The sequence below is a fragment of the Dromiciops gliroides genome, chromosome 4 (genome assembly GCF_019393635.1).
Source record: "Dromiciops gliroides isolate mDroGli1 chromosome 4, mDroGli1.pri, whole genome shotgun sequence".
Lineage (NCBI taxonomy): Eukaryota > Metazoa > Chordata > Mammalia > Microbiotheria > Microbiotheriidae > Dromiciops > Dromiciops gliroides.
The window spans coordinates 26,938,256-26,964,272 of NC_057864.1; the positions used below are offsets into that span (position 1 = coordinate 26,938,256).

The following is a 26,017-nucleotide window of genomic DNA, read 5'->3' on the forward strand; positions in this document are numbered from 1 at the left end:
CATGTGCTTTGCACCTTTCTCAGTGAAATCTCTCAACTTGCTGTGAATGACGAATGTTGTTCCAGGCTCTGTGCTCGGGCTGGGAGGACCCTGCAGTGTCAGGAATTGGAGGACAAGGAGCTGCTCATTGAATATCCAAGACTTGGGAGTCTACCCCATTGGGTCTGGAGAGCTCCCAGCGCAGGATGCAATTTTTGACTGGTGCTTCTCATAGGATTCCAGGCTAAAGTGGGGAGGGACCTCCCAGGACATCTGGTCCAACACTCCTCTTTTTACAGAGGAGGAGACTGCAGGGCATGGAGGAAGAGGGACTCCCCCATGGCCACTAGGTAGTAAGTATCAGAGAAAGTATTTGAACCCTGGTCCTCTGGCGTCAGGACCCCATCCTATCCATGAGACTTCTGTGCCATTCCCTCACCTGAAATGTGGGGCAAGGAGATGGGAGGTCAGTCAGAATTTAGGAGGTCAGTTTGACTGGTGGGGAATGGTATGAAATAAGACTGGCTGCCCCAACAGGAGCCAACCTGCAGGGGCCTTTAAATATTAGCCAAACCACGCAGTTTGCCCTCAGACCACAATGGGTATCATCTTCAGTTCCGGGCCATGTGGGCTAAGGACATTGATAAGCTGAGGAATTTCCAGAGGAGGAAGGGCCTGGGGACTATGCCATCTGGGGATCAATTGGGGATGTTTAACCTGCATGAGAGAAGGGAAAAATAATTGGACTTGTGGTGTTGTTTCTAGAGGGTAAAAGTAGGAGCAATGGGTAGAAGTGAAATGGAGGCCGATTTAAACTGGAAAATAAGAAAGAATTTCCTGACAATCAACAGCATAGGTAATCTTGAGAGACAAGATACCTTGTCATTAGAGGTCTTTAAGGAAAGGCTGAAGGATAATTCAGGAGAGAGGCTGCAGTGGTGACTGATCACATTGGACTGAATGACAAAGGAGGTCTTTCCCAGCTATGATGCCTCTTTTCATTCCCAGAGTACCCAGGGCAGTCATTCCATATCTAACCTGTGTCTAAATGAGGGAACCTGGGATCCTAGGGAATTTTTTAAGTCATCTAGTCCAACCCCCTCCTTTTTACCTTTGAGAAGATGAAAAATCTGAGTTTTTTAGTGACTTGGTCAAGATCACACACATAGAGGGGCAGCTAGGTGGCACAGTGGATAGAGCACCGGCCCTGGATTCAGGAGGACCTGAGTTCAAATCCAGCCTCAGACACTTAACACTTACTACCTGTGTGACCCTGGGCAAGTCACTTAACCTCAATTGCCTCATCCAAAAAAAAAAAAAAAAGATAACACACATAGCAAGTGATACCTTAGGGATTTGAATCCAGGACTTTTGATCCTAATTCTAGCATCCTTTCCTCTGTATAAAGCTGATTCCTAAGCCAGTACTCCTGATAAGGGTTAAATGGCTTGGAGGAACCACTTAATTCCTTGCCAAGACTGGGAAGTTCCAGACCTGGGTTCTAATCCAAGTTCTGGTCCTAAATAACTGTGTTTCCTTGGATGAGTCCCAAACTTCTTTGAGACTCAGCTTTGCTTTTGGTTCAGACGTGATCTGATTGCTTGAGGGAAGTCACAGTGTGGGAAATTTCTCCACTGATGCAGATAGACAATCCATCTGTAACTTGGAGTCTTAGGGAGCTCTCCAGGGGACTTGGAGATGAAGTGACTTGCCCAGTCACACAGTCAGCATGACAAGGCTCCTCTTCTGACCCAGAACTCAAGTTCTCTGTACCTTGTCCAGCCCTGGACTCACCATGATTTTTCTCCCCATGCCTGTCTCCATGCTTTGCCACCTCACACCCCCTTCCAACTCTACCTCTGAGGATGATAATCAAATGAACACTTAACATTCCTGGAAAAGACACACCAAACAATTGCTTTATTGCTACCCTCCCTACGACACCCCCCCATTCTTCTGATTTTCCCATCCAGAGCACCCCTTTCTGACCTTTTCTTTCTTTCTTTTTTTTTGGTGAGGCAATTGTGGTTAAGTGACTTGCCCAGGGTCTCACAGCTAGTAAGTGTCAAGTGTCTGAGACTGGATCTGAACTCAGGTCCTCCTGAATCCAGGGCCAGTGCTCTATCCACTGCACCACCTACCTGCCCCCTAGAAGCTCTTTTGAAAGCAGGAACGGCTATCCCTGTTGTCAGGTGAGCTATAACTGGTGCCAGGGTTCAGCCATGCCCCTGCCTGCCTTCAGCAGGGGTTCTCTTGAAGGGCCCTTTTGCTGACCTCAGTGGTGGCATCTGGAAGGTGGGAAGAAGCTTCCCCTTGCTTGAACCTCATTGAGGGTGAGGGGGGAGAAAGAAACAGAGGCACCAAAAAGAAAATGCTCTGGGGTCTCCAGGTTGTTTTGGAAAGAATTTTTGTTTGGGGCCTTACCAGGTGTCATTTTATGGGGAGGAGAAGGTTCTTCCTGTTGCTGCATCAACTGACGGTGCCAAGGAGCCACTGAAAGAGCAGGAAATGTACCACGAGTCAGGGTGTAATTAGCCACTTCTATTTCCTCTGAGCATGTGGAAGTTGGATCAGGTGCTTAGCAGCCCATAAGATCATTAGAGCTGGAAGGGCTCTTAGAACAGGGAATGTCAGCTGGGAGGGAGTTTAGAAAAAGGGAAAAGTCAGAGGTGGGTGGGGAGCTCCTCACAAGGAATGTCCTAACAAGGGTCTTAGAACAGGGGATGTCAGATATGGAAGGGCCCTTAGAACAGAAGATATGAGCCAAAGAAAATGCCCATAAAAATACAAAAAAAAAGCAAAGCAAAGAAAAAAGAAAGAAAGAAAGAAAAGAAAATGCCCAGAGCTGAGAGATGAGTATCTTTGATGCAGAAGAGTCAGGAGGCCAGTGTCACTGGATACAAGAGTACCTGGGAAGGAGGAAGGTGTAGTAAGGCTGGAAAGGTAAGAATGGTGGGGTTAGAAAGGGCTTTGAACCCCAAATCATAATCTTCATAAGGCTAAACATTCTTAGCCTTCCAGTTTCCTCATCATCCCATGTCACCTTCCTCTCCAACTTGTCAATATCTTTCCAAAGATCTGAACACAGGGTCTGATGAGGGTGGGGGACAATGTGGTTGTCATCCCTTTCATCTTCCCACCTACTTTTCTAGTCTTTTTCTCATTCCTACCCTTCATACAGTCTTCTTTTTTTCTTTTCTTTCTTTTTTTTTTTTTTTTTTGCGGGGCAATGAAGGTTAAGTGACTTGCCCAGGGTCACACAGCTAGTAAATGTCAAGTGTCTGAGGCTGGATTTGAACTCAGGTCCTCCTGACTCCAGGGCTGGTGCTTTATCCACTGCACCACCTAGCTGCCCCATACAGTCTTCATTATTGTCAAACTGGCCCACCAGCCTTTTTCCATAGAAGACATACCATCTCCCAACAAGATGTAGCATCTCTCACCTCCAGGTTTTTGCCCAGGTGGCCCACAGTATCTGCACTTTTCTAGAGGATTCTTTCCAAGCACAGCTCAGGCATCACCTCCTGAACAAGGTCTTGTCTGACTTTCCCCCCCCCAATCATTAGTGTTTCTTCCTTCATGAATATACATTCTATATGCTCTGTATCTACTGACATTTCTACGGTAAAAGGGGAACTCTGAGAGAAGGGCCTGTTCTGTTTGTGTCAGCACCTGCATAGTGACTAGCACATAATAGTTGCTTAAGGAATGTTTGTTGAACCTAAGTGAATTGTTTCTTGTTTGTCCTTCATTCTCCAAGAGGACCGTGACATCGGCAGTGATGTCATGAGTTGTAATGAATTGGATTTCAGTGAGGGAGGGCTGTGCAAGGTCACCAAACTCACTCTTTCCTCCAGAGTCATCTGGGTCCAGTGACAAGATATACATGGGGACAACTAGAGATGGCTCTGGATGTTTAAGGCAATTGGGCTTAAGTGACCTTCCCAGGGTCACACAGCTAGTAAATGTCAAGTGTCTAGGGGCAACTAGGTGGTGCAGTGGATAGAGCACCGGCCCTGGAGTCAGGAGGACCTGAGTTCAAATCAGGCCTCAGACACTTAACACTTACTAGCTGTGTGACCCTGGGCAAGTCACTTAATCCCAATTGCCTCACCAAACCCCCCCCCAAAAAAAAAACCCATAAATGTCAAGTGTCTGAGGCTGGATTTGAACTTATGTCCTCCTGACTCCAGGGCCAGTGCTCTATTCAATTTGCCAACTAACTGCCCCTAGCTTTGAACACTATGCCTCTCTTCGTGTGCCCCAAGAATTATAGATAGTATCCTCGAATGATTAAACTGAAAAAGAGCTTAGAGGTCATGCCCTCTCCATTTTGTAGAAGAAGAGACTGAGGTTCAGAGAGGTCAAGGGAGCAAACACCTCCTTGGGGAGTAGAATGGCATGGGGTGCTGAATTTGGAGTCAGAGGATTGGGCTTCCAACTACCTGGGTTTAAATTCCAACATTTTAAATTATTAGCAGTGTGTCCTTGGACAAGTCACTCACTTAACCTCTGGGACTAATACACTCCTCTTATAAAATGAGGGGGTCTATTCCCACTCTAAATCTATGATTCTTTGCCATATTCTCCCTTGTTCAGCTCCATATCTCCTTGGCTCTCCCCCTCCCAATAATTTCCAAGGCACGTGCTGCACCACGATGATTGCGTATCTTATTTTTAGAAAACTTTGGCACCTGTATGCAAATGATCCAGGGGAGGCATCTGCTGCAGTGGGACCATGTTCTGGCTGGGTTCCCAGGAGGGTGCCAGCAGCAGCTCGGAAGAAAACAGTCCAGGGCTGGACTCCCAGGCTCTCGTCTCCCAGTCCTTAAGTGTCCTGTGTGACCTCAGTCCAGGCCCTTCCCTCTCTGAGCCTCTGCCTTTACTTTTCTCTGGAAAATGGAGGTGTGTGTGTGTGTGTGTGTGTGTGTGTGTGTGTGTGTGTGTGTGTGTGTGTGTGTGTGTGTGTGACAATGCTGGTGCAGGGAAAGAGCCCCACAAATGTTCTTATCATTTTTATTATGGAATGGTTTGTTCATCCTAAGGATTTATTAATATTGCCGCTTCACTTTTATAGATTATTTTTATCAACATAAAAGGCGGTGAAGTCTAGTAAATAGAACACCTGACTCGGAGTCAGGATTTGTTGTCATTGTTTAGTTCTGTCAGCCATCTCCAACTCTCCATGACACCATTTGGGTTTTTCTTGGCAAAGATACTGGAGTGATTTGCCATTTCCTTCTCCATCTCATTTGATAGATAAGGAAACTGAGGCAAACAGGGTGAAGTGACCTGCCCAGGGTCACACAGCTAGTCAGTGTCTGAGGTCAGATTTGAACTCAGGAAGATGAGTCTTCTTGACTCCAAGCCAGGTGTTCTGTGCACTATGGTACCACCTAGCTGCTCGGGGAGTCAGGAGATATGGGTTCAAATCTCAGCTCTGACCCTTACTAGACACTCTCAAAGTCTCAGTTTTCTCCATCTTTAAAATAGGGATAAGCATTTCTGCAGAACTGTGCATATTTATTCTTTACATCCTGTCACATACACTTTGATCCAGTGACACCAACCTCCTGGCTGTTCCACAAACAAGACCCTCCATCTCTTGGTGCTGGACATTTTCTCTGGCTATTCCCCATGCCTGGAACATTCCCTTTTCATTTCCACCTATTGGTGGAGCCATATTTTGGTGTGCTGCCTCACAATTGGAACACCTGGCAGAGAGCTGCACCCCATGGCTCATACCCCAGTTCCTTGGCTTCCAGTTTGGAAGCTGGGTCCCCAAATCGTGACTCTATGGACCCCATCCTATATTTCCCTTTGGAAATTTAAAATATAACTAAATATAGCTCATGTCTAGGTCTTTACAGGTATGGGCAAAATTATCTCCAGTCCTGCACAAGCATTCAGGTTAATGAGGTGTGTTGAGTATAGGACAGCCTCTTGTTGTTCCTGGAATGACACACTCCATCTCCAGCCTTATACATTGTCCCCCAGTGCCCGGACTGTTCTTTCTCCTCATCTCTTGACTCTTGCCTTCCCTGGCTTCCTTCAAGTCCCAACTAAAATCTCACCTTCTGCAAAAAGCCTTTCCCAACAATGCCTTCCCCCATTTCCTATTTATCCTCTCTATAGCTTGTTTGTATAGAGTTGTTTGTATGTCATCTCCTCCATGAATTAGATGATGATCTCAAGAGCAGAGACAGCCTTTCTTTGTGTCCCAGTGTTTAGCATTATGCCTTTCACATAGTAGGTGCTTCCTAAATGTTTATTGACTGACTGACTGAGGGAACATCTGGCTTACTCACAGTGTCCCATGAAGAGCTGCTACAATTCTTCCTCCAGTGAATCCCACCTTTTCCCCAAGGTCAAGTACTATCCATGAGGTGCCTAGCGCCACCCTATGGGTTGGGCATTCTTTGGAGGAGAGCTTGAGGGAGCTGGAGAGATTTTATATCCATCAACTCATTTGGGGCTTAATAATCCTTTGAGGGGGGAAGCTAGGTGGTGCTGTAGTGGAGAGAACACTGGTCCTGGAGTCAGGAGGACCTGAGTTCAAATTTGACCTCAAACACTTGACACTTACTGTGTGACCCTGGGCAAGTCACTTAACCGCAGTTGCCAAGCCAAAAACAAACACACAAAAACCAATCCTGTGAAGGAGTTATTATCCCCATTTTCTAGATAGATAAAGATTACTAAGATTGAAAGAACTGGACTGACTTCCCGGAGTCACAGCAAATAAATGTATTAGAGGTGAGGTTTGAACTAACGTCTTCTGGACTTCCAAGTCCAGCCCTAACTCCTGGGCCCCAGTTTCCTCTTCTGTAAAATGCAAGGGTTAGACTAAGGCTAAAGTAGGGTTTGATAGTCTTTCATCTATAACTTCTTACAGTTCTGTGATTACTCTAGGATTATGAGATTCAGAGATTTCAAAATGGGAATTTCTGGGTTGACTTAGGCAGGGTTGGAGTAAGTCTGGGTGGCCCGGGGAGGGAGGAAGGGAAAGGAGTGTGTATACTGGGGGAACCAATAGACTGGAAAAACAAACCAACGCCTTCCCAAACTTGTCAGATACCTCACATCAGTGGCAAAGAAGTGGGTGCTGATTCATGCCCAGGAGATAATGTAATTCTATTCTATAAAAATGAAATTAACTCAGGGAAGTAGGACAGCAGTGCATCTCACCCCATGGCTCTGGCTGGGCTCAGGGAGCCCATGGTGATGGCTCAGATGAGCAGAGGAAACCCAGAACACCTTGTCCACAGAATCCAGAGCCCCTGGGCTGTGAGTTGGGATGCCATCTTGGCCCTTGGATACTTGTTCCAATTGCCCCTCTGCTTGAAAGGGAGCAGCCAGGGCAGCTAGGTGGCGCAGTGGATAGAGCACCGGCCCTGGATTCAGGAGGACCTGAGTTCAAATCTGACCTCAGACACTTAGCACTTACTAGCTGTGTGACCCTGGGCAAGTTGCTTAACCCCAATTGCCCAGCAAAACAAACAAACAACCAAAACCAAAACCAAACCAAACCAAACGAAACAAAAAAAGAAAGGCAGCAGCCCAGGTAGAAAGGTTGGATTGTGATCTTAGGTGGCTCTGGACCTGACTTTTTGTCCCAATGGGTGTCAAAATGCCTCTTACTTCCTTAAAAAAACACACCAACCTTTCCACTCTTTGGGAGGTGACTTTGAAAACTTAGATATTTCTAGTAGAATGAAAGCTGTTTGAGGGCAGGTATATATGGTGGGAAGAGCACTGTATTTAGAATCAAAAGAACTGGGTTCAAAATTCATTTTGGTAATTCAGTCACTAGCACATGTCACTCCCCATATCCTGGACTCAGTTTCCACCTCTGTAAAATGAAGAGTTAAACTAGGTGGCTTCTGAGATCTCTTCTGAGATCCATGAGCCTATAATTTTGGACAGCTAGGCAGTGCAACAGATAGAGTACTAGGTTTCCTGAGTTCAAATCCTCAGAGGTGGCAAAGTGGTTAGAGAGCTTGGTCCTGGAGTCAGGAAGACCTGAGTTCAGATCTGACCTCAGACATTTAGTAGCTGTGTGATGACTCTGGGGAAGTCACTTAACCCTGTCTGCCTCAGTTTCCTCATCTGTAAAATGAGCTGGAGAAGGAAATGGCAAACCCCTCCAGTATCTCTGCCAAGAAAACCCCAAATGAGGCCACCAAGAGTCAAACATGCCTCAAAACGAGTGAACAACAGCAACAAGTTGTCACTAGGGCACCAGCTCCTTCCTACTCTGAAACTACTTGTTAGGTAGTAGATAAAAGCAGGGTAACTCAGAACCTCTAAATCGGTGCTTCTCTGAGAAGGTGCATCCAGTGATCCTGACTAACTTTGCCCTGTGTGTCTGTCTAAATTCTTTTGTGTGGCTCCTAGGGAAGTCTGATGTGTGGGCCATGCTGAAAATTGCCTGAGCTCTTAGGGTCCCCAAATCACCATATGGTCAACAAGCATTTATTAAGCGCTTACTGCCTGTGCGTAAGCTGCTGGGGTAAGGACTAGGGATACAAAGGAAGGCAAAAAACGTGGCTCTAACCCTCAGGGAACTCAAATTCTAATGGGGGAGACAATGTGTCAATAACTACGTTCGTATATGAGATATACAGGTAACCTTGGAGGGAAGGTGGGACACAGAAAAGCCTCCTGCAGATGGTGAGATTTGAGTTCAGTCTTGAAGAAAGCCAGGAGGATGATGGTGAGGTTGGGAACATACTAGGCCACAGGGGACAGACAGTGACTAGTCACAGCCGGGAAATGGAGCGTCATATGAAACAAACGTCTAGGAGTTCAGTGTTTCTGCATCATAGTTAAGTAAGTACAGCGGGGTAAAATATAAGAAGATGGGAAAGGTAGTAAGGGGTAGGTTGGGAAAGGCTTTACAAGCTAAACAAAGAGTTCTATATTTGATGCGCTAAAGTAATAGGGGGCCACTGGAGTTTATTGTGTGTTGGTCAGATCTGCAATAAATTAGTAAAATCACTCCGGCAGCTGAGTGGAAGATGGATTGGGGTGAGGAGAGACGGGAGGCAGGGAGACCCACCAGAGGCTACTGCACTAGTCCAGGTGTAAGGTGATGAGGGCCAGCACCAGGGTGGCAGCCATGGGAGCAGAGAGAAGGTGAAATACAGGAGAGATGTTGAGAAGGTAGAAGCAAGACTTGAAAATACATTGAATATGTGGCATAAGTGAGAGTTGAGAATGACACCAAAGAAGGAAAGAATAAGCATTTATATATCACCTATTATGTGCCAGGCACTGCACTTGGCAAATATTATCTCATTTGATTCCCCACAACAATGGGAGATGCTATTATTATCCCCATTTTACAATTGAGGAAACTGAGGCAGGCAGAAGCTAAGTAACTTGTCTAAGGCAGGATTTGAATTCAGATCTTCCTGACTCCAGGACCAGCACTCTATTCACTACACCACCTAGCAGTCTATTGAGGTGGTGAGCCCGGATGACTGGGAGGATAGAGATGCTCTCAGCAGTAATAGGAAAGTGCAAAAGAAGGGAAGGGTTGGGCAGGGGGATGATAATGAGTTCTGTTTTGGGAATGATGAGGTTGGGCTGCTCAATGGGAGGTTGGAGATTTGATCTTGGAGTTCAGGAGAGTGATTAGGGCCCGATCTGGGAATCATCTGCACTGAGATCATCATTGGACCCAAGGGAGTTGATAGCAAATGGTCAAGTAAAGAGGCAAAAGAGAAGAGAGAATTGGGCTGAATCTTGGGAAACACCAGTGGTCAGTGGGTTCAACCTGAATGAAGAACCAGCAAGATGGACTGAGAAGGACCAGTCAGACAGGTAAGAGGAGAAGCAGGAGTGACCAGGGTCATGCAGTCCTAGACAGGAGAGAGTGTCTGAAGGGGGCTGATCAGCAGCATCAAAGGCTGCAGAGGGGTTAATCCAATAACATTCCTCCCCTCCTATCACCCCTTACTGAGGCAATAGCCTTATGAACTGGTTAGCCAGGGAGTGGGGCCTTTCTCGGGCCAGCCCCCTTTATCTGCTCTCCTAACAAACTGAATGAAAAAGTGACAGTTTGGGGGGCAGCTAGATGGCGCAGTGGATAAAGTACTAGCCCTGAATTCAGGAGGACCTGAGTTCAAATCCAGTCTCAGACACTTGACACTCACTAGCTCTGTGACCCTGGGCAAGTCACTTAACCCTCATTGCCCCACCAAAAAAAAAAAGTAACAGTTTTAGTGCCCAGCATTTTTGAGTGCATGCAGGAGCCGATCTGTGGCTTTCCCCCACCCTTCATTTCATGCCATTGACTAGTGTCTGCATTCAGTCTTTTCTTCCAGTTCCATGTCTCTCTGCATCTCCTATCCCCCTCCCTCTGCACTTTAACCCTGCCCCCATGCCCTTAAACCTGCAGCTCAGGTTATAGATGGATGAACACGGAGGGAGCTGGGTGAGTCACCCAGTGCACTCTGGAGAAAGCAAATTAAGTGAACTTTGGTGGAAGGAGACATCTCAGGAGGTCGTGAATAGTGCTGATGTCAATTCAGAGGCATAGAAAAAAAGAAGACAAGAAATGGGACCAGGAGCTCCCAAGAGCCAGAGATGATAATAACAGTAATCCTAACACAGTGAACATTTATTAAACTCTACTCTGTCGAAGGCCCTGATGACTGTAAATAATTGCTGACATTTTGGAGCCTCTTTGTAGTGTATCTCCAGAGTGCTTTTCTTTTCTAATATATTTCCAAAAAAAAAATTCTCGTTGTCTTTTGTTGGTATATCATGTCTGAACGTCTCCTACCCAGCAAGCCTTCCCTCATAACAAAGTTTTTAAAAGAAAAGCGTTTGACCAAACCCGCCCACGTATCAGCCATGGCTGACGGTGAATGGAGTACTCCATACCTTAATCCCTGAGTTCTGCAGTGAAGGGAGGGGAGTTCATTTCCTCAACTCTTCTCCGGAGCCATGGTTATACTTACACAGCATTTGGTTCTAGTCGTCTCATTGTCATTGTTATTTTCCATTTATGCTGACATACATTGTTTTCCTGGTTCTGCTCACTTTACTCTGCATCTTTTCAGCTAAGTCCTTCTGTGCTTCTGGGTAGGCATCATTTCTTTTTTGGGGGGGTGGGGCAATGAGTGTTAAATGACTTAAGGTAAGACTTAAGAGTCTTCCTGATTCCAGACCCAGTGCTCTATCCACTGGGCCACCTAGCTGCCTTTGTATTTTTAAAAAATATTTTGTAGGGGCAGCTAGGTGGCCCAGTGGATAGAGTACCGGCCCTGGAGTTAGGAGGACCTGAGTTCAAATCCTGCCTCAGACACTTAACACTTACTAGCTGTGTGACCCTGGGCAAGTCACTTAACCCCAATTGCCTCACCAAAAAAACCCCCAAAAAACAAAAACAAGAATAAAGTACTTAAAAAAAAAATTTGTAGAGGCAGTTAGGTGACACAGTGGATAGAGCACTGGCCCTGGATTCAGGAGTACCTGAGTTCAAATCCGGCCTCAGACACTTAACACTTACTAGCTGTGTGACCCTGGACAAGTCACTTAACCCCCCCCCCCCAAACAAAATTTTGTATATGTTTCATTTTCTGTCTCTCTATCCCCAGCTCTTAGAATCGTGCCTGGTACACAGTAGGTAATTAATAAATGTTTATTGACCATTGATTAAGTAATTGGGGTGCCTGCCCACCCGTGGAATCACCATCATCAAGTAGTTAAAGGGCTCTAGGGTAAAAGGGTTTCATTTGTCCTGCTCGGTTCTGTAGAATAGCAAAGAGGGTTCTGTTCAATGTGTAGAAAAACTGCCTAATAATGATGTGGAGACATTTTTTAGCATAATTCCAGATTGCAAAGCACTTCTCTTGCAAATGATCTGTCAGGGAGGTGGTGTGGGCATCACTGGGAGTGAATGTACTACAATAGATGCAGCATAGGACTCAGAGCCAGAAAGACCTGTGTTCAGACCCCATGTTGGATGCTTATCCCCTGTGTGAAAGTGGGCAAATTACTTACTCTGCTTATTTGTGAAATGGACATGCTGATAGCTGGCATTTGTCTGGGGCTTTAGAGCTTTAAGGCACTTTACAAATGTCTCATCCGATCCTCACAACAACCCTGGGTAGGAGGTAAATACTGTTATTATCCCAATTTTACACATGAAGAAACTGAGGCAGGCAGAGGTTGAGTGACTTGTTCAGGACTGAACAGCTAGGAAGTTTCTGAGGCAGGATTGGAACTTAGATCTTCTTGAAGCCAAATCTAGCTCTGTTAACTTTGCCATCTATTGGCCTCATTGGGTTATCATGAGGATCCACAAGATAATGTTATGCAAAGCACTTTGCAAGCTTCAGAGTTCTAGAGAAAGCTTTCAGCAGTTATTGAGGAATCAGATTCCATTTTAGGGATGATGCTGTTGAGGCTTGGAATGAGTGACTTGCTCAAGGTCATACAGCATGAAGTGTTTGTTTGCCAAGGTAGGTCCCTCCTTCATAGCAGCTCTAACTTGGATACTTCTGGGGAGCCTTTAGCAGGGAACAAAGGCACAGCCTGGAGGGGCCCCTCTTCCTGAGCATCTGCTGGAGCTGGAGTGGGAGGTGGGAGAGACCCCCAAAGAACCTGGAGCCCAACCTCCAGAGGAAGGGGGCTGTAGGGGAGGACAGCTCGAGGAGAAACTCTCGTCACCGGACTCCATGACTGCTGGAGCCTGAGGCAAGAGGAGAACCAGTCAGCCAGAGCCCGAGAAGAGAGGGCACTTGGGAAAGATGGCCCTAGAGGTAGGGCCATGTTTGTTCTGCTGTCCTACATCCTCTTCCTGGTGGGGAAGGAGCATCATTCCCTGACTTTCTGATGTGAGTCAAAACTGCCCCTCTGCCACTTTCTCTGCCCCACCCTTCATCACTTTTACTCAGCCCTTTGGGAACAAGCAAAATACATCTCTTCCCTCTTCCCAATGAAGCTCTTCAAATAACTGAACACAGCTAATCATGGCTTTCTTGAGCCTTTTTTTTTCTCCAGCTATTTATTAAACACCTACTATGTGCAAGGCACTATGCTAGGCACTATGGAAACAAAGACAACTGAATTGAACTAAAGTGGAAAAGTTCAGGACATATCAGAGGTTCACAAGTAGTTTGGGTAGTTTAGCGGGGACAGAGTATATGTGGAGGAAATCAGTGGAGGATCACAATAGAAAGGTAGGGATGGGACCATCCATTCTTTTTTTTTTTTTAGTGAGGCAATTGGGGTTAAGTGACTTGCCCAGGGTCACACAGCTAGCAAGTGTCAAGCGTCTGAGGCTGGATTTGAACTCAGGTACTCCCGACTCCAAGGCCAGTGCTCTATCTACTGCGCCACCTAGCTGCCCCCATAGTAGGTTCTTAATAAAGAATGGATGGGGGCAGCTAGGTGACACAGTGGATAAAGCACTGGCCCTGGATTCAGGAGGACCTGAGTTCAAATCTGACCTCAGACACTTGACACTTACTAGCTGTATGACCCTGGGCAAGTCACTTAACCCCAATTGCCTCACTAAAAAAAGAAAAAGAAAAAAAAAAGAAATAAATGATATTTTCAAAAATATCAAATAGGGGCAGCTAGATGGCGTAGTGGATAAAGCACTGGTCCTGGATTCAGGAATACCTGAGTTCAAATCCGGCCTCAGACACTTGACACTTACTAGCTGTGTGACCTTGGGCAAGTCACTTAACCCCCACTGCCCCACTAACTAACTAACTAAATAAATAAATAAAAATTTTAAAAAATTTAAAATAGCAAATAAACAAGGTAAAATCACAACAAAACCAGAAGAAATCAAAACATTGATTAGAAACCTTTAATTTAAAAAAAAGAGGAAATAATTTGCTCTCTAGGAGTTTCTGTTCCTTGCCTTCTGCTCTAGGGTTACATAATTCCATTCATTCTGTATATATCTTGTAACCATTCATGTGCGTGGTGACGTCCCCACTCAAATGTCAGTTCATGCGGGGGCAGGGATTGTTTTTGTTTTTTCTTAATATCTCTGGAGCTTAGCATTGCCTGGCACATTGTAGGTCCTTACCAAATGATTCTGGATTTTAGTAGGGGTTTGGAGCTGGGTGGGGATAAGATATACGTAAAGAAGCAAATGCAAAATGTCTATGAAGGAATGTTTTGGTTTTATGTGGTTGTTGTATTTGCTGAGAGGGGCAGAAAACAGACATTTGTTGGGGGGACACAAAACAACTTGAGGAGGACCATAGCTAATTCTTAGAAGAGAACTCAAGTGGTCATGATCTTCTCAAGTGAAAGGGACATTGTCCCTAGGCAAAAGCATTGGGTTCTGAGGTACAATCTCACTCACTCCATGGGGGCTTCTCCCTCTGCCCTTTATCCTGTCCCTGGGACCCTAAGGTCCTCTCTCCTTCCAGCCAGGCTCAAATTCTCTGCCCCCCCACCCCCAGATATGAGTCCCCCTGGCTTTTCCTCTTCTCTTACTGGCAAATGTCTCCTAAAGCTGCCTGAGGAGAGAGACTTGGGGATGAAGGGAACATGTACGTCATCATCCTGGATGACACAGTTTCTTTCCCCAAGTAGCCAGTGACTCATGCCTTTTTCTCTCTCCCTTTTCCTGTCTCTTCTTGGGTTCTATTTCTGACTCTCATCAGGGGAAGGGATCGATGGAGATTTTAAAAATAAAAGGCAGACAAAGCTCCAGTGTGAACTGTAGGGCATCTTCTCCTTCCCCGCTCCCCAAAGATCCCTCTCCCCACCAGGACCCTGGGTGACAAGGCTCAGATGGGCTGGTCCACTCACTTTTCTGGGCTCCCCTTCTCTGACTCAGATTTGGGGAAGGTTGTCACCTGCTCAGAGGTTTTGTAAGATTTTTTAGACTGAAGGTCTCAAAGATGGCTCCTTTATCCCAAAGTGCCCCCCCTCCCCTACAGACCTGCCATCTTGCCACAAATTCAACTGGTGCAAGGGAAAAGCACCAACTCCAAAATCAGTGGATCTGGGTTTGAATCCTAGGTATGCTGAGCGTGAGCTGGCTGACCTTGAGTAACTCACCCTCTCTTGATTATCCTCATCTATAAAATGAAGGGGTTGGGCTCTATCCCCTCTAAGGGCCTCCCAACTCTAAATCTTTCTTTATTTTTTTATTTATTTTTTTTTTTAGTGAGGCAATTGGGGTTAAGTGACTTGCCCAGGGTCATACAGCTAGTAAGTGTTAAGTGTTTGAGGTCAGATTTGAACTCAGGTCCTCCTGACTCCAGGGCCGGTGCTCTATCCACTGCGCCACCTAGCTGCCCCCCAACTCTAAATCAAGGAGATTCAACCATGGTTAAATCCAGTACTTACCGTGTACCAGGGAATTTGGACAGACACTTAGCAAGGATAAGTTTGCCAGGGAACCAGAGGGATCATAGGATTCCCCCCCACCCCCCGCCATCTTAATAGTATTTTTTTACAATTACATGTAAATATAGTTTTCAACATTCTTTTTTTTTTTTTTTAGGGAGGCAATTGGGGTTAAGTGATTTGCCCAGAATCACACAGCTAGTAAGTGTTAAGTGTCTGAGGCCGGATTTGAACTGAGGTGCTCTATCCACTACGCCACCTAGCTGCCCCCAACATTCATTTTTATAAGATTTTGAGTTCCAAATTTTTCTCCTTCCCTCTTTCCCTCCCTCCTCCCTAAGACAGCAAGCAATCTGATATAGATTATACATTACAATCATGTTAAACATATTTCCACATTAGTCATGTTGTGAAAGAAGAATCAGAACAAAAGGAGGAAACCATGAGAAAGAAAAAGAAAGTGAAAATAGTAGACTTTGATCTGCATTCAGACTCCATAGTTCTTTTCCTGCAAGTGGAGAACATTTTCCATTAGATCATGGGATTTTTTGATTGGAAGATTCCAGAGATTATCTAACCCAGGGCTTCTTAAACGTTTTCCACTCGTGACCCCTTTTTGCTTGAGAAATTTTTATGCAATCCTGGGTAAATAGGTATATAAAATAGGTATGCATAACCTTTTGCCAAAATTTTCCTGACTCCCACATTCAGTTACCCACTGTTTAAGAGGCTAGGGTCTGGAGCAGCTAGGTGGCACAGTGGATAGAGCACCGGCCCTGGAGTCAGGAAGACCTGAGTTCAAATCCAGCCTCAGACGCTTGACACTTACTAGCTGTGTGACCCTGGGCAAGTCACTTAACCCCAATTGCCTCACTAAAAAAAAAAAAAGAGGCTAGGGTCTAACCCATTAGTTCTTTTTTTTTTTTTTAGTGAGGCAATTGGGGTTAAGTGACTTGCCCAGGGTCACACAGGTAGTAAGTGTTAAGCATCTGAGGTCACATTTGAACCCAGGTCCTCCTGAATACAGGGCCAGTGCTCTATCTACTGCGCCACCTAGCTGCCCCCCAAAATACTTTTTTAATCTAGTTCATGGACCCCCAAGCTAGCCCAACACTGTCTTTTTTAAAAATTGTATCTTTATTGATTTTTTTTGTTAACTTCATCTTCATTTCTTTATATATTCCTTCCTATTCTTCTATCTAGATAGCCTTGCCATTATTTTAACAAAAAGTAAAAAAGAATGGGGACGGGGGAGTTGCTAGCTACTTGGCTACTGCCCATCAGCTGATGCTAACTAAACTTTTAATCTAAACAATGAAAGAAAACAGGAAGAAAAGCAATTTAACAAAACCAACCAACATGTGCACCATGTCTGGCTGTTTGTGCCACACCCAAAGGCCCCACCTCTGTAGTGAAGCAGTGTTGGGTTAATTTTGTTGTTGTTTCCATTTATATGGTTGGAGTCATTGTGGACACCGTTTCCTTCATTCTGCTGACTTCACTCTACGTCAGTTCATTTAAGTTTTCTCATGCTTCTTTGAATTCTAAGACTCTCATGAACCACCTCTTGTGGGAGGTGTTTCCTGTTCTACCCCACCCCCCACTCCCAGTGCCTTCCCTGCTAAAGCCGCTTTCCATCTCCTCTGTAGTTATCTTGCATGTACCTGTTAAGCCCCTTGAGGGCAGAGATGGGGTTTGTTTTTTGGTTTTGGCTTTTTCTTGGTATGCCCAGCTCTTATCACAGTACCTGGAACATAGTAAACATTTAATACATGCTTCTTATTTGATTGATTGAATCTTTTTTTTTTTTTGGCTGGGCAGTGAGGGTTAAGTGATTTGCCCAGGATCACCCAGCTAGTAAGAGCCTGAGGTCAGATTTGAAATCAGATCTCCCTGACTCCAAGCTTGGCTCTTAATCCACTGTGCCACCTAGCCACACTCCTGGTGGGAATAAATGTAATGGGATGGATACATGAATGCTGGCTGGCTGGATGGATGGATGCATGGATGATGAATGAATGCAAAGATGGATAGATATAGGAATAAAATGGATGCATCACAAATTAATGGACACACAAATGGATGGATTTGGAATGTTTTAGAGTACCCTAGGGGAGCCTTGAGTTTGACTGCTTTTTCTCATTCTAGGACACAGCTGGCCAGGAAAGATACCGGACCATCACCACTGCCTATTACCGCGGTGCCATGGGTTTCATCCTCATGTATGACATCGCCAATGAAGAGTCCTTCAATGCCGTTCAGGACTGGTAGGGAATACACACTCTCTGGCCTGTATCTCTGCACCCTCGGTGCTCAACACCTCAGGGTGGGGGAGCAAGAATCAAGGTTCATACCAGTTAATTAAGATGTAAAAGTCAGAACCACAACCATCCTGTACAGACTTGGGGGAAAACTTCTTCCTTCTTCCTGAGCACCAACTGCTAGCATAGTGGAATGGAGTGCCTGGGCCAGGAGGCAGGAGACTTGTGACTGAATCCTGCTCTACTTTGGCCTGGTGTGCTGTGTGTCCTTTGCAATCCAAGCCTTTAAGGACAAGGTTCTCTGCCAGAAGCTGAGGGCACAAAGACAAAATGAAAAAAGTCCCTGCCTACAAGAAGCTTACGTTCTACTTTGTGTTTCCTCCTCTGTAAGAGTGTAAAGCTCTGCTACTACTAATACTAATACCGCCACCACCACCACTACTACTAGCTAATATGTATATAACATCTTCTCAGTGTCAGGCACTGTGCTAAGTAAGCACTTTATAAATATCTCATTTAATCCTAGGAACAACCCTGGGATGGAGGTGCTATTATTATCCCCATTTTACAAATGAGAAAACTGGGGCAGACAGAGGTTATATGACTTACCCAGGGCTATGCAGCTAAGGAGTAGCTGAAGCCGGATTTGAACTCAGGTCTTCCAGACCCCAGTGCTAGTGCTCTATCCACAGCTGCCTCTGTCTACCTCATGGAATTGTTGTGGGGAAAGGGCTTTGCAAACCTCACAGCATTATAGAGATGGGACCCCCAGGATCCATCCATTGGGATTTCTAAGGCCTTCTCATACAAAAGGAGCTCATACATTTTATGTTTCCAGGCTTGGTAGAAGCATCAGCCCCCATTATTTTGATCTCTTTGGGCCCAAGTGCCTTTTGGGGATCTAACTGGCAACTTTCAGGGGCATCCCAGCCTAGAAATAGGGTTTTAAGAATGTTGTAAATATTCTTGGCATTAGGGACAAAGGCCCTGACCCACTCACCATAGCTATGAACTAGAACACAACCTTGCCCTCTCCTGACCAGAGTCTCATCTCCAGGGCCTTTGGTCAAAGCCCAAACCTCCTAACATCAGCTCAGTGGCATCTGTCAACAGAAGAGATGTACACCACTGGGAGGGAACAGTGGGCATAGCATGGTAAGAGTTAGGGTCAAGTTTTCACAAAGCTTCCTGTTATCCAGGGTGTGGTTAGAGTTAGAATCAGTGTTGAGGTTCCAATCAAAAAATGAACTTCCTTCACACTACTCCCTCTCAGCATCTCACCTTCCTTCCTTGCTCAACTCAAATGTCATCTTCTTGAATAACTTAAATAAAAGCACCTACTGTGTGACAGGCAGTATGCTAGAGGTCACAAACAGCTACAAATGCAACAATGCAACAGTTCCTGTTCTCAAAGAATTTGTACTCTCACAAGGGAAACATCCATCATAAAAGGATGAAGGAGCATTTATTGAGCATCCTTGAGCAGGTACAGATATTAAGACAAGACAGGTCCTGCCCTCCAGTAGCTTATATTCTATCAGTGGAGACATCTGCTCAAATAAGGACAAGTGAATGAAAAAATTGAAGTGCAAAGCACTGTGCTAAGTATTGGGGACACAGATAGAAAAGCAAGGCCATTCCTGCCCTCGGAGGAGCTTACCTTCTTGTTTTTGTTGGGTTTTTTGGTGAGGCAATTGGGGTTAAGTGACTTGCCCAGGGTCACACAGCTAGTAAGTGTTAAGTGTCTGAGGCCGGATTTGAACTCAGGTCCTCCTGACTCCAGGGCCAGTGCTCTATCCACTGCGCCACCTAGCTGTCCTGGAGCTTACCTTCTAATAGAGGATTGGTGGCCTGGAAGCCTTTGATGATTCTCCCTCATTGTTACTACTCTGTCTCTGTCTCTGTCTCTGTCTGTCTCTGTCTCTGTCTCTGTCTGTCTCTGTCTGTCTCTGTCTCTGTCTCTGTCTGTCTCTCTCTCTCTGTCCCTGTCTCTGTCTCTCTCCCTCTCTCTTTCTCTCTCCCTCTTTCTGTCTCTCTGTCTCTCTTTCTCTCTCTCTCTCTCTCTCTCTCTCTCTCTCTCTCTCTCTCTCTCTCTCTCTCTCTCTCTCTCTCTCTGTCTCTCTCTCTCTGTCTCTCTCTGTCTATCTCTGTCTCTGTCTCTCTCCCTCTCTCTTTCTCTCTCCCTCTTTCTGTCTCTCTCTCTGTCTCTCTTTCTCTCTCTCTCTCTCTCTCTCTCTCTCCCTCTCTCTCTCTGTCTGTCTCTGTCTCTCTCTGTCTCTCTCTGTCTCTGTCTCTGTCTCTCTCTGTCTCTCTCTCTCTGTCTCTGTCTCTGTCTCTCTCCCTCTCTCTTTCTCTCTCCCTCTTTCTGTCTCTCTGTCTCTCTTTCTCTCTCTCTCTCTCTCTCTCTCTCTCTCTCTCTCTCTCTCCCTCTCTCTCTGTCTCTCTGTCTCTCTGTCTCTCTCTGTCTATCTCTGTCTCTGTCTCTCTCCCTCTCTCTTTCTCTCTCCCTCTTTCTGTCTCTCTCTCTGTCTCTCTCTCTCTCTCTCCCTCTCTCTCTGTCTCTCTCTCTCTCTGTCTCTCTCTCTGTCTCTCTCTGTCTGTCTCTGTCTCTGTCTCTCTCCCTCTCTCTTTCTCTCTCCCTCTTTCTGTCTCTCTTTCTGTCTCTCTCTCTCTCTGTCTCTCTCTGCCTCTCTCTGTCTCTCTATCTCCCTGTCTTTCTGTCTCTTTCTTTGCCTCTCTCTTCTCCAATTATCTCACGCTCACTTATCTTTGTGCAAGTTACATATTTTTTTCTACTGGAATATACGCTCACTAAGGACAAGGACTGGCTTCCTTTTTTCTTAATATCCTACCATCGTGCCTGGCGCGCAGTAGGTGCTTAATGAAAGCTTGTTGAATTAGACTGAGTTACTAGATTGAATCCCCGCCCCCTCCCCCCCTTTACTTTCCATTTGCTCTATAGCTCTGCTGTATTTACTTCTGTAGTGGTGGCCTCCCTACATACAATCTTCCCCTAGTAGAAGGGCAGGGCCTGTTTCATTTTGGTCCTTGTAGCCCCAGGGCCTGCCATCATGCAGCATGTGCTTCATAAATTCTTGTTCAATTGGATTGAATTGAAATTTGGGACAAGGAATCCTTAACCTCTATTTTGTCATGGACCCTTTGGCCATCTCAGGAAGCTTGTGGATCTTCTCGGAAGAGTGTTCTTTCTTTCTTTTTTTTTTTAAATTTAAATTTAAATTAAACATTTTTTTGTGGAGCAATGAGTGTTAAATGACTTGCCCAGGGTCACACAGCTAGTACGTGTCAAGTGTCTGAGGCCAGATTTGAAGAAGAGTATTCTTAAATGTATAAAATAAGATACATAGTGAGAGGAAAATCACCCTCCCTTTTCTCAATAATCCTCTGGAACTCAGCAGTGATGGGACAAAGGCTCATTTATTTCTCCAGAGAAAAGGGCACCCATGTGCAGCTGGTGGGTGCAAAGAATGGGGGCTTGCAGGGTCCATTTTAGCTCCTAGTCCCTAACAAGAATGGACCCTTCCTTTTTTCATCACTAGCTGATTACTCAAGGGTTACAATCTCCGTACAAAAACTAGCTAAACAGAGGGGCAGCTAGATGGCACAGTGGATAGAGCACTGGCCCTGGAGTCAGGAGTACCTGAGTTCAAATCTGGCCTCAGACACTTAACACTTACTAGCTGTGTGACCCTAGGCAAGTCACTTAACCCCAATTGCCTCACTTAAAAAAAAAAACTAGCTAAACAGAACACAGTATCCTTAACCCTAATTTCCATAATTATTCTTTGGGTTATTAGCCAACGGGACCTCTGTGTTCTGACAGAGAGAGAGAGAGAGACAGAGAGAGACACAGTCCTGAAGAGGACCTCATCGAGACCAGCTCAAGGCTACTTGAACCATGTGATCTGTTTGCTGGAGGGGAAGGAGGGGGACTGAGACCTTTGTCCTCAAACAGGTCCGGAGGAGTGCAATTTGAATGGTGACTGTTATATCCTTATTGAGAGGATGCCATTCCCTTTCCTCACACATAGGAATATAGAGAAAACCAATTATATTAAAAATATAATTTTCTAAAAAAGGCATAGACCTCATATTATCAACTGGATTTTAAATCAACATTAAATATTGTCACTATTCAATGTCAATGTCAATATTAAACCCCCCTCATTTGGATCAAGGCCAAGTTTAAGGTTCTCATGAGGCTGGGAAGCTGACAGCCTAGGAAAGTGAGGCCAATTAGCTTCAGATAATGCTTACCCCGAGGTCTTAGTCCTGGGCACACAGCTTCTAGCCTCCCAGGCTGGTCCTCACTTTCCCAGCTGTACCACATCTGGCCCCACCCCCTATCCCATCTCCCCTCCTCCAGTCTTGCTTCTGAGCTGACTGGCTCTGGTGACCTTTTCGCTCTGATGACTCAGTTCTCACCTTTTATCAGGGATGAGGTTCAAAGCTTTTGCTGGAGGCCTGTGGGGGTGTTCCGGCAGGACTGCCTCCATCCCACCTTCCTGTTGCAAAAGGAGACAGCAAGCTCTGAGTCAGGCCATGCCTGTCTGTCAGGGGTCAGTCACCATAACACCCACTCGTGTTTCTAAAGTGCTTTCTCCCAAGAGCCCTGTGCAGTGGGACATGCATAGGTTATGCCCCATTTTACAGAGTGAGAGACTGAGATGCAGAGAGATGTAACCATGGTCATGTGGCCAGTGAGTGTCGAGCCAGAGTTAGACCTAGGTCTCTTGACTTTAAATTTAGTCTACTTTGAGCTTGGAGGGGCCCCTTGTACATCATCTAGTCAACCCCTTCAATTCAATTCAATTCAATTCAATTCAGCAGGTACTTAATAAGTTCCAGACTACTTGCTATGTACTGTGTTCATTAGGTGCTTAGGATACAAAGATAGAAATGACAGTCCCTGACCTCACCGGCTTACATTCCACCATTCTTATCTTCTAGATGAAGTTAGTCCTACGGTCACTGGCCCTCTTGGCTTCAGTTACCTCTTCTGTAAAATGAAGGGGTTGGAGGAAGCCTGTAGCTCCAGAACTCTGATCTTAGAGAAATTGGGGCACAGAAAAAGGGAGTGACTTTCCCAAGGTCACACAGTCAGTAGCAGATCTAAGACCAGAGCCTGTTTCTTGAGACTCCAAGCCCAAGTGCTTTTTCCACCACACCATGAGTAATCACTCTAAAACTTTACCAGTTGTTGCCCCTTCCTCTCTCCTCTTCATCCTAAGGCACAGGATATAAATAAATACATTTCTCCTAGGTTTTGGTGGGTCCCTGCATCAGGTGTCTTGTTTTTCTTTATAATAACCCCACCAGGAGGTTAAGACAGAAATATACCCAGAGGCATAAGATCTTTGATGGGTCATCTAGTATAACTCCCTCATTTTACAGATAAGGAAACTGAGGTTAGAGAGGCTAAGTGATTTGCCCAAATTATAGCTCTACTAAGTGGCAGACCCACTTAGTACAAGTCTGATCATGTAACCTGTTATGGGAGAAATAGGTGGCAGTTTACATTTAGTTTCTCAAGGAGAAGGTTCCTTGATTTCCCCCAGAAAACTTCTGAGGCACCCCGAGCCTATAACATAACCCTTGCTATTCAGTAAACTCCCATGGCTCCCTATTAGCCCTGGGGTGAAATATAAAATCCTCTGACTTTGAAAGCCCTTGGTGATCTGGGTGATCCTCCTTTTCCATTTGTCTTATTCCTGACTCCCCTCCATGTACTCAGCAGTCCAGATTCTCTCTGCTCCTTGCTGTTTCCTGGACAAAGACATCACCTCTGAAGTCTGAGCACCTTCTGCAGGAGGCCTTTCCCAGTGCCCATCCTTCCCCTAACCCAGCCAGTGCTTTGCTCTGAGATGGCTTCTCATTTATACAGAATCTATCTTGTAGGTACCTAGCCATTCACATGTTGTCTCCCCTCATTGGAATGTAAGCTCCTCCGGGCAGCTAGGTGGAAAGGTGGATAAAGCACCGACCCAGGATTCAGGAGGACCTGAGTTCAAATCCAGATTCAGACACTTGACACTAGCTGTGTGACCCTGGGCAAGTCACTTAACCCCAATTGCCTCTCTCTCACACACACACACACACACACACACATTTTTTTAATGTAAGCTCCTCGAGGTCAGGACAAGGTTTTTGCATTTGTTCCTATCCAAGCACTTAACAAAATTCCTGGCACATAGTAGGCACTTAATAAACGCTTGTTGATTGACTGACTGACTGATCCAGGATGGGAAGACCCAGGCTCCTTCCAGCACTGGTTGGGAGTGGGCTAGAGGGAGGAGGGAGGAGGGAGGAGTGGTTTGAGCCCTCCTGAGTTGACAGAGAGCTGTCCAAGCCTAAATCCACTCAAGTGATTAACCCCAATTCTCTTTCTCCTTCCGTTTCAGGGCTACCCAGATCAAGACCTACTCCTGGGACAATGCCCAGGTCATCCTGGTGGGAAACAAGTGTGACATGGAGGATGAGAGGGTCGTGCCCACGGAGAAGGGGAAGCTCCTTGCTGAGCAGCTTGGTATGCCTGTGTGCATGCATGCATGCAAATATACATGACTGTTATCCATGTTTTATGTGTTGGGTGCCTCTGTGAGCCTTGCATGTTACATGTGCATGTGTGTGTGTTGGCCCTGCAGAAGGGGAGGGAATCCTGGGGAGGAAGCTTACCCAGCTCCAAGGTGGCAGCTGTGCAGGTCCTCAGGCTGCCTAATGATCTGACGGGACATGCAGGGGTAGAAGCTAGAGGCCACTCAAGCGGAGGGCGGAGGGGAGGGACAATTTGGGAAAGCACAGGATTTTAGGGCTATGAGGGAAGCTAGGGATTCTAGAAGGTAGAAGGAAGGAGGCAAAGGCATGGAGGCAGGAGATGGATATTCTGTGTGAGGAATGACAAGAAAGCCACTTTGGCTGGACCGAAGAGTTCTTGAAGAGGAGTAATGTGTGCTAAGCCTGGCAGGATTAACTAGAGGCAGACTTGAGATTCCAAACTAGAATGAATGAAGTCCCCATCACTGGAGGGCTCTAATTGAGGGCTGGATGGCTACTTGTGGGGGTTGCTGGAGAGCTTTTCTGAGTTTTAGATTCCGTGATTATTTGAAAGGGTCCCAGGGGTCAGTGAATCTGAACTGCCTGAAGCATCAAGTCCTCTCTACAACTTGCCCCAAATGGCCCTAATGGTCCCCCAGTGACAGCGATCTCATGGAGAGATCCATCTGTCTGAGCTCCAGGGGCAGCAGGAGCTTACTTGGGGCTCAGCCTTTTCCACCTACCTGGAGACAATCACACTAATTGGTTCATTGTCTGCACCCTGTTCTCAGTTGCTGAAGGCTTCCCTTAATGAATCTATGGAAAGGTTATGTCTGGCTGGGAGGCAGAGGAATGTCAGGAATGCACATCAGTGGCAGGGAAGGTCAGATAGAGGGAGGGATGTTGGTTCGGGGCTGATGCAAGAAGGAGTCCTGGAGGTTGTTAATTCAGATGGATTTCTCCAGCCAAGAGCATCTTTCTAGTGACATCTGGTGCACATTATCCCAAGAGAACCTTCTGTCTCTAGCTCCCACCTGTATGCCTTTGCTCCTGCTGCCCACCTCTCCAGGTCCAGATTCTGTTCTTCCTTCAAAGTCCTGCTCAAGCCTCCATCTCCTCCAGGAAGCTACCTTTTACTAGCTATCAAACCCTGAGGGGAGGGGCCTTCTCTTTGGCTTCCTCACTTATTAGCATCAATCATCTGTAAATAATGATATCTCCCTCAGTGTCTTCATCTGTAGAATGGGACGATGGGAGTAACACCTACTTTATGGGGCTGGTATCAAAGATCATATGAAATTTGATGTCTGGAAAGCACATTGCATACCTTAAATGGCTATGTCAATATGTCAATTGATGTTATTATTATTACTATTATTCTTGTTTTTTATTCAAAGGAGTCCAAATAGAATCAGCCTTGGGTCTAGTCACACTCCTATTTTCCTTCTGTATTTAATTTTCTATGGGGATTAGTAACCATATTAATAATAATTCATTGAACATTAAATATAAACTCAGGGGAAAGGGAAGGGGATAAGCATTTATTAAGCACATACTGCATGACAGATGCTGACGTTATCTCATTCAATCCTAAAAGAGAATAGAATAGAGTAAAGGTCTTTGAGGTATGCAAATTATTGTTTGGAAAGCCCTTTCGCCATGACCAGCCATCTTTTGGAGGCCATGTGACATGGAGCAGTGGACTTGACTCAGGCAGACCTGGCTTCTGACCCCAGAGCCAGTATGACTCTGGGCAAGTGATTTAACCTCTCAGAGCCTCAGTTTCCTCATCTGTAAAAGGGGGAATAATAATAATAGTAGTAGTAGTAGTAGTAGTAGTTGCATAATAATAATAATCTGTGAAGATCTGAAGAGATACCACAAAG

General features: G+C 45.7%; 1 protein-coding gene across 1 annotated transcript in view; it reads left to right on the top strand.

The window, feature by feature from the left end:
* The window catches only part of RAB3B (RAB3B, member RAS oncogene family), a 66,286-nt gene that overhangs the window by 35,750 nt on the left and 4,519 nt on the right, over positions 1–26,017 (top strand). The window contains exons 3-4 of the mRNA XM_043962560.1: positions 17,464–17,582; positions 23,999–24,123. Of these exons, the coding sequence (XP_043818495.1) occupies positions 17,464–17,582; positions 23,999–24,123 (244 nt within the window). The remainder of the gene's footprint in view (positions 1–17,463; positions 17,583–23,998; positions 24,124–26,017) is intronic.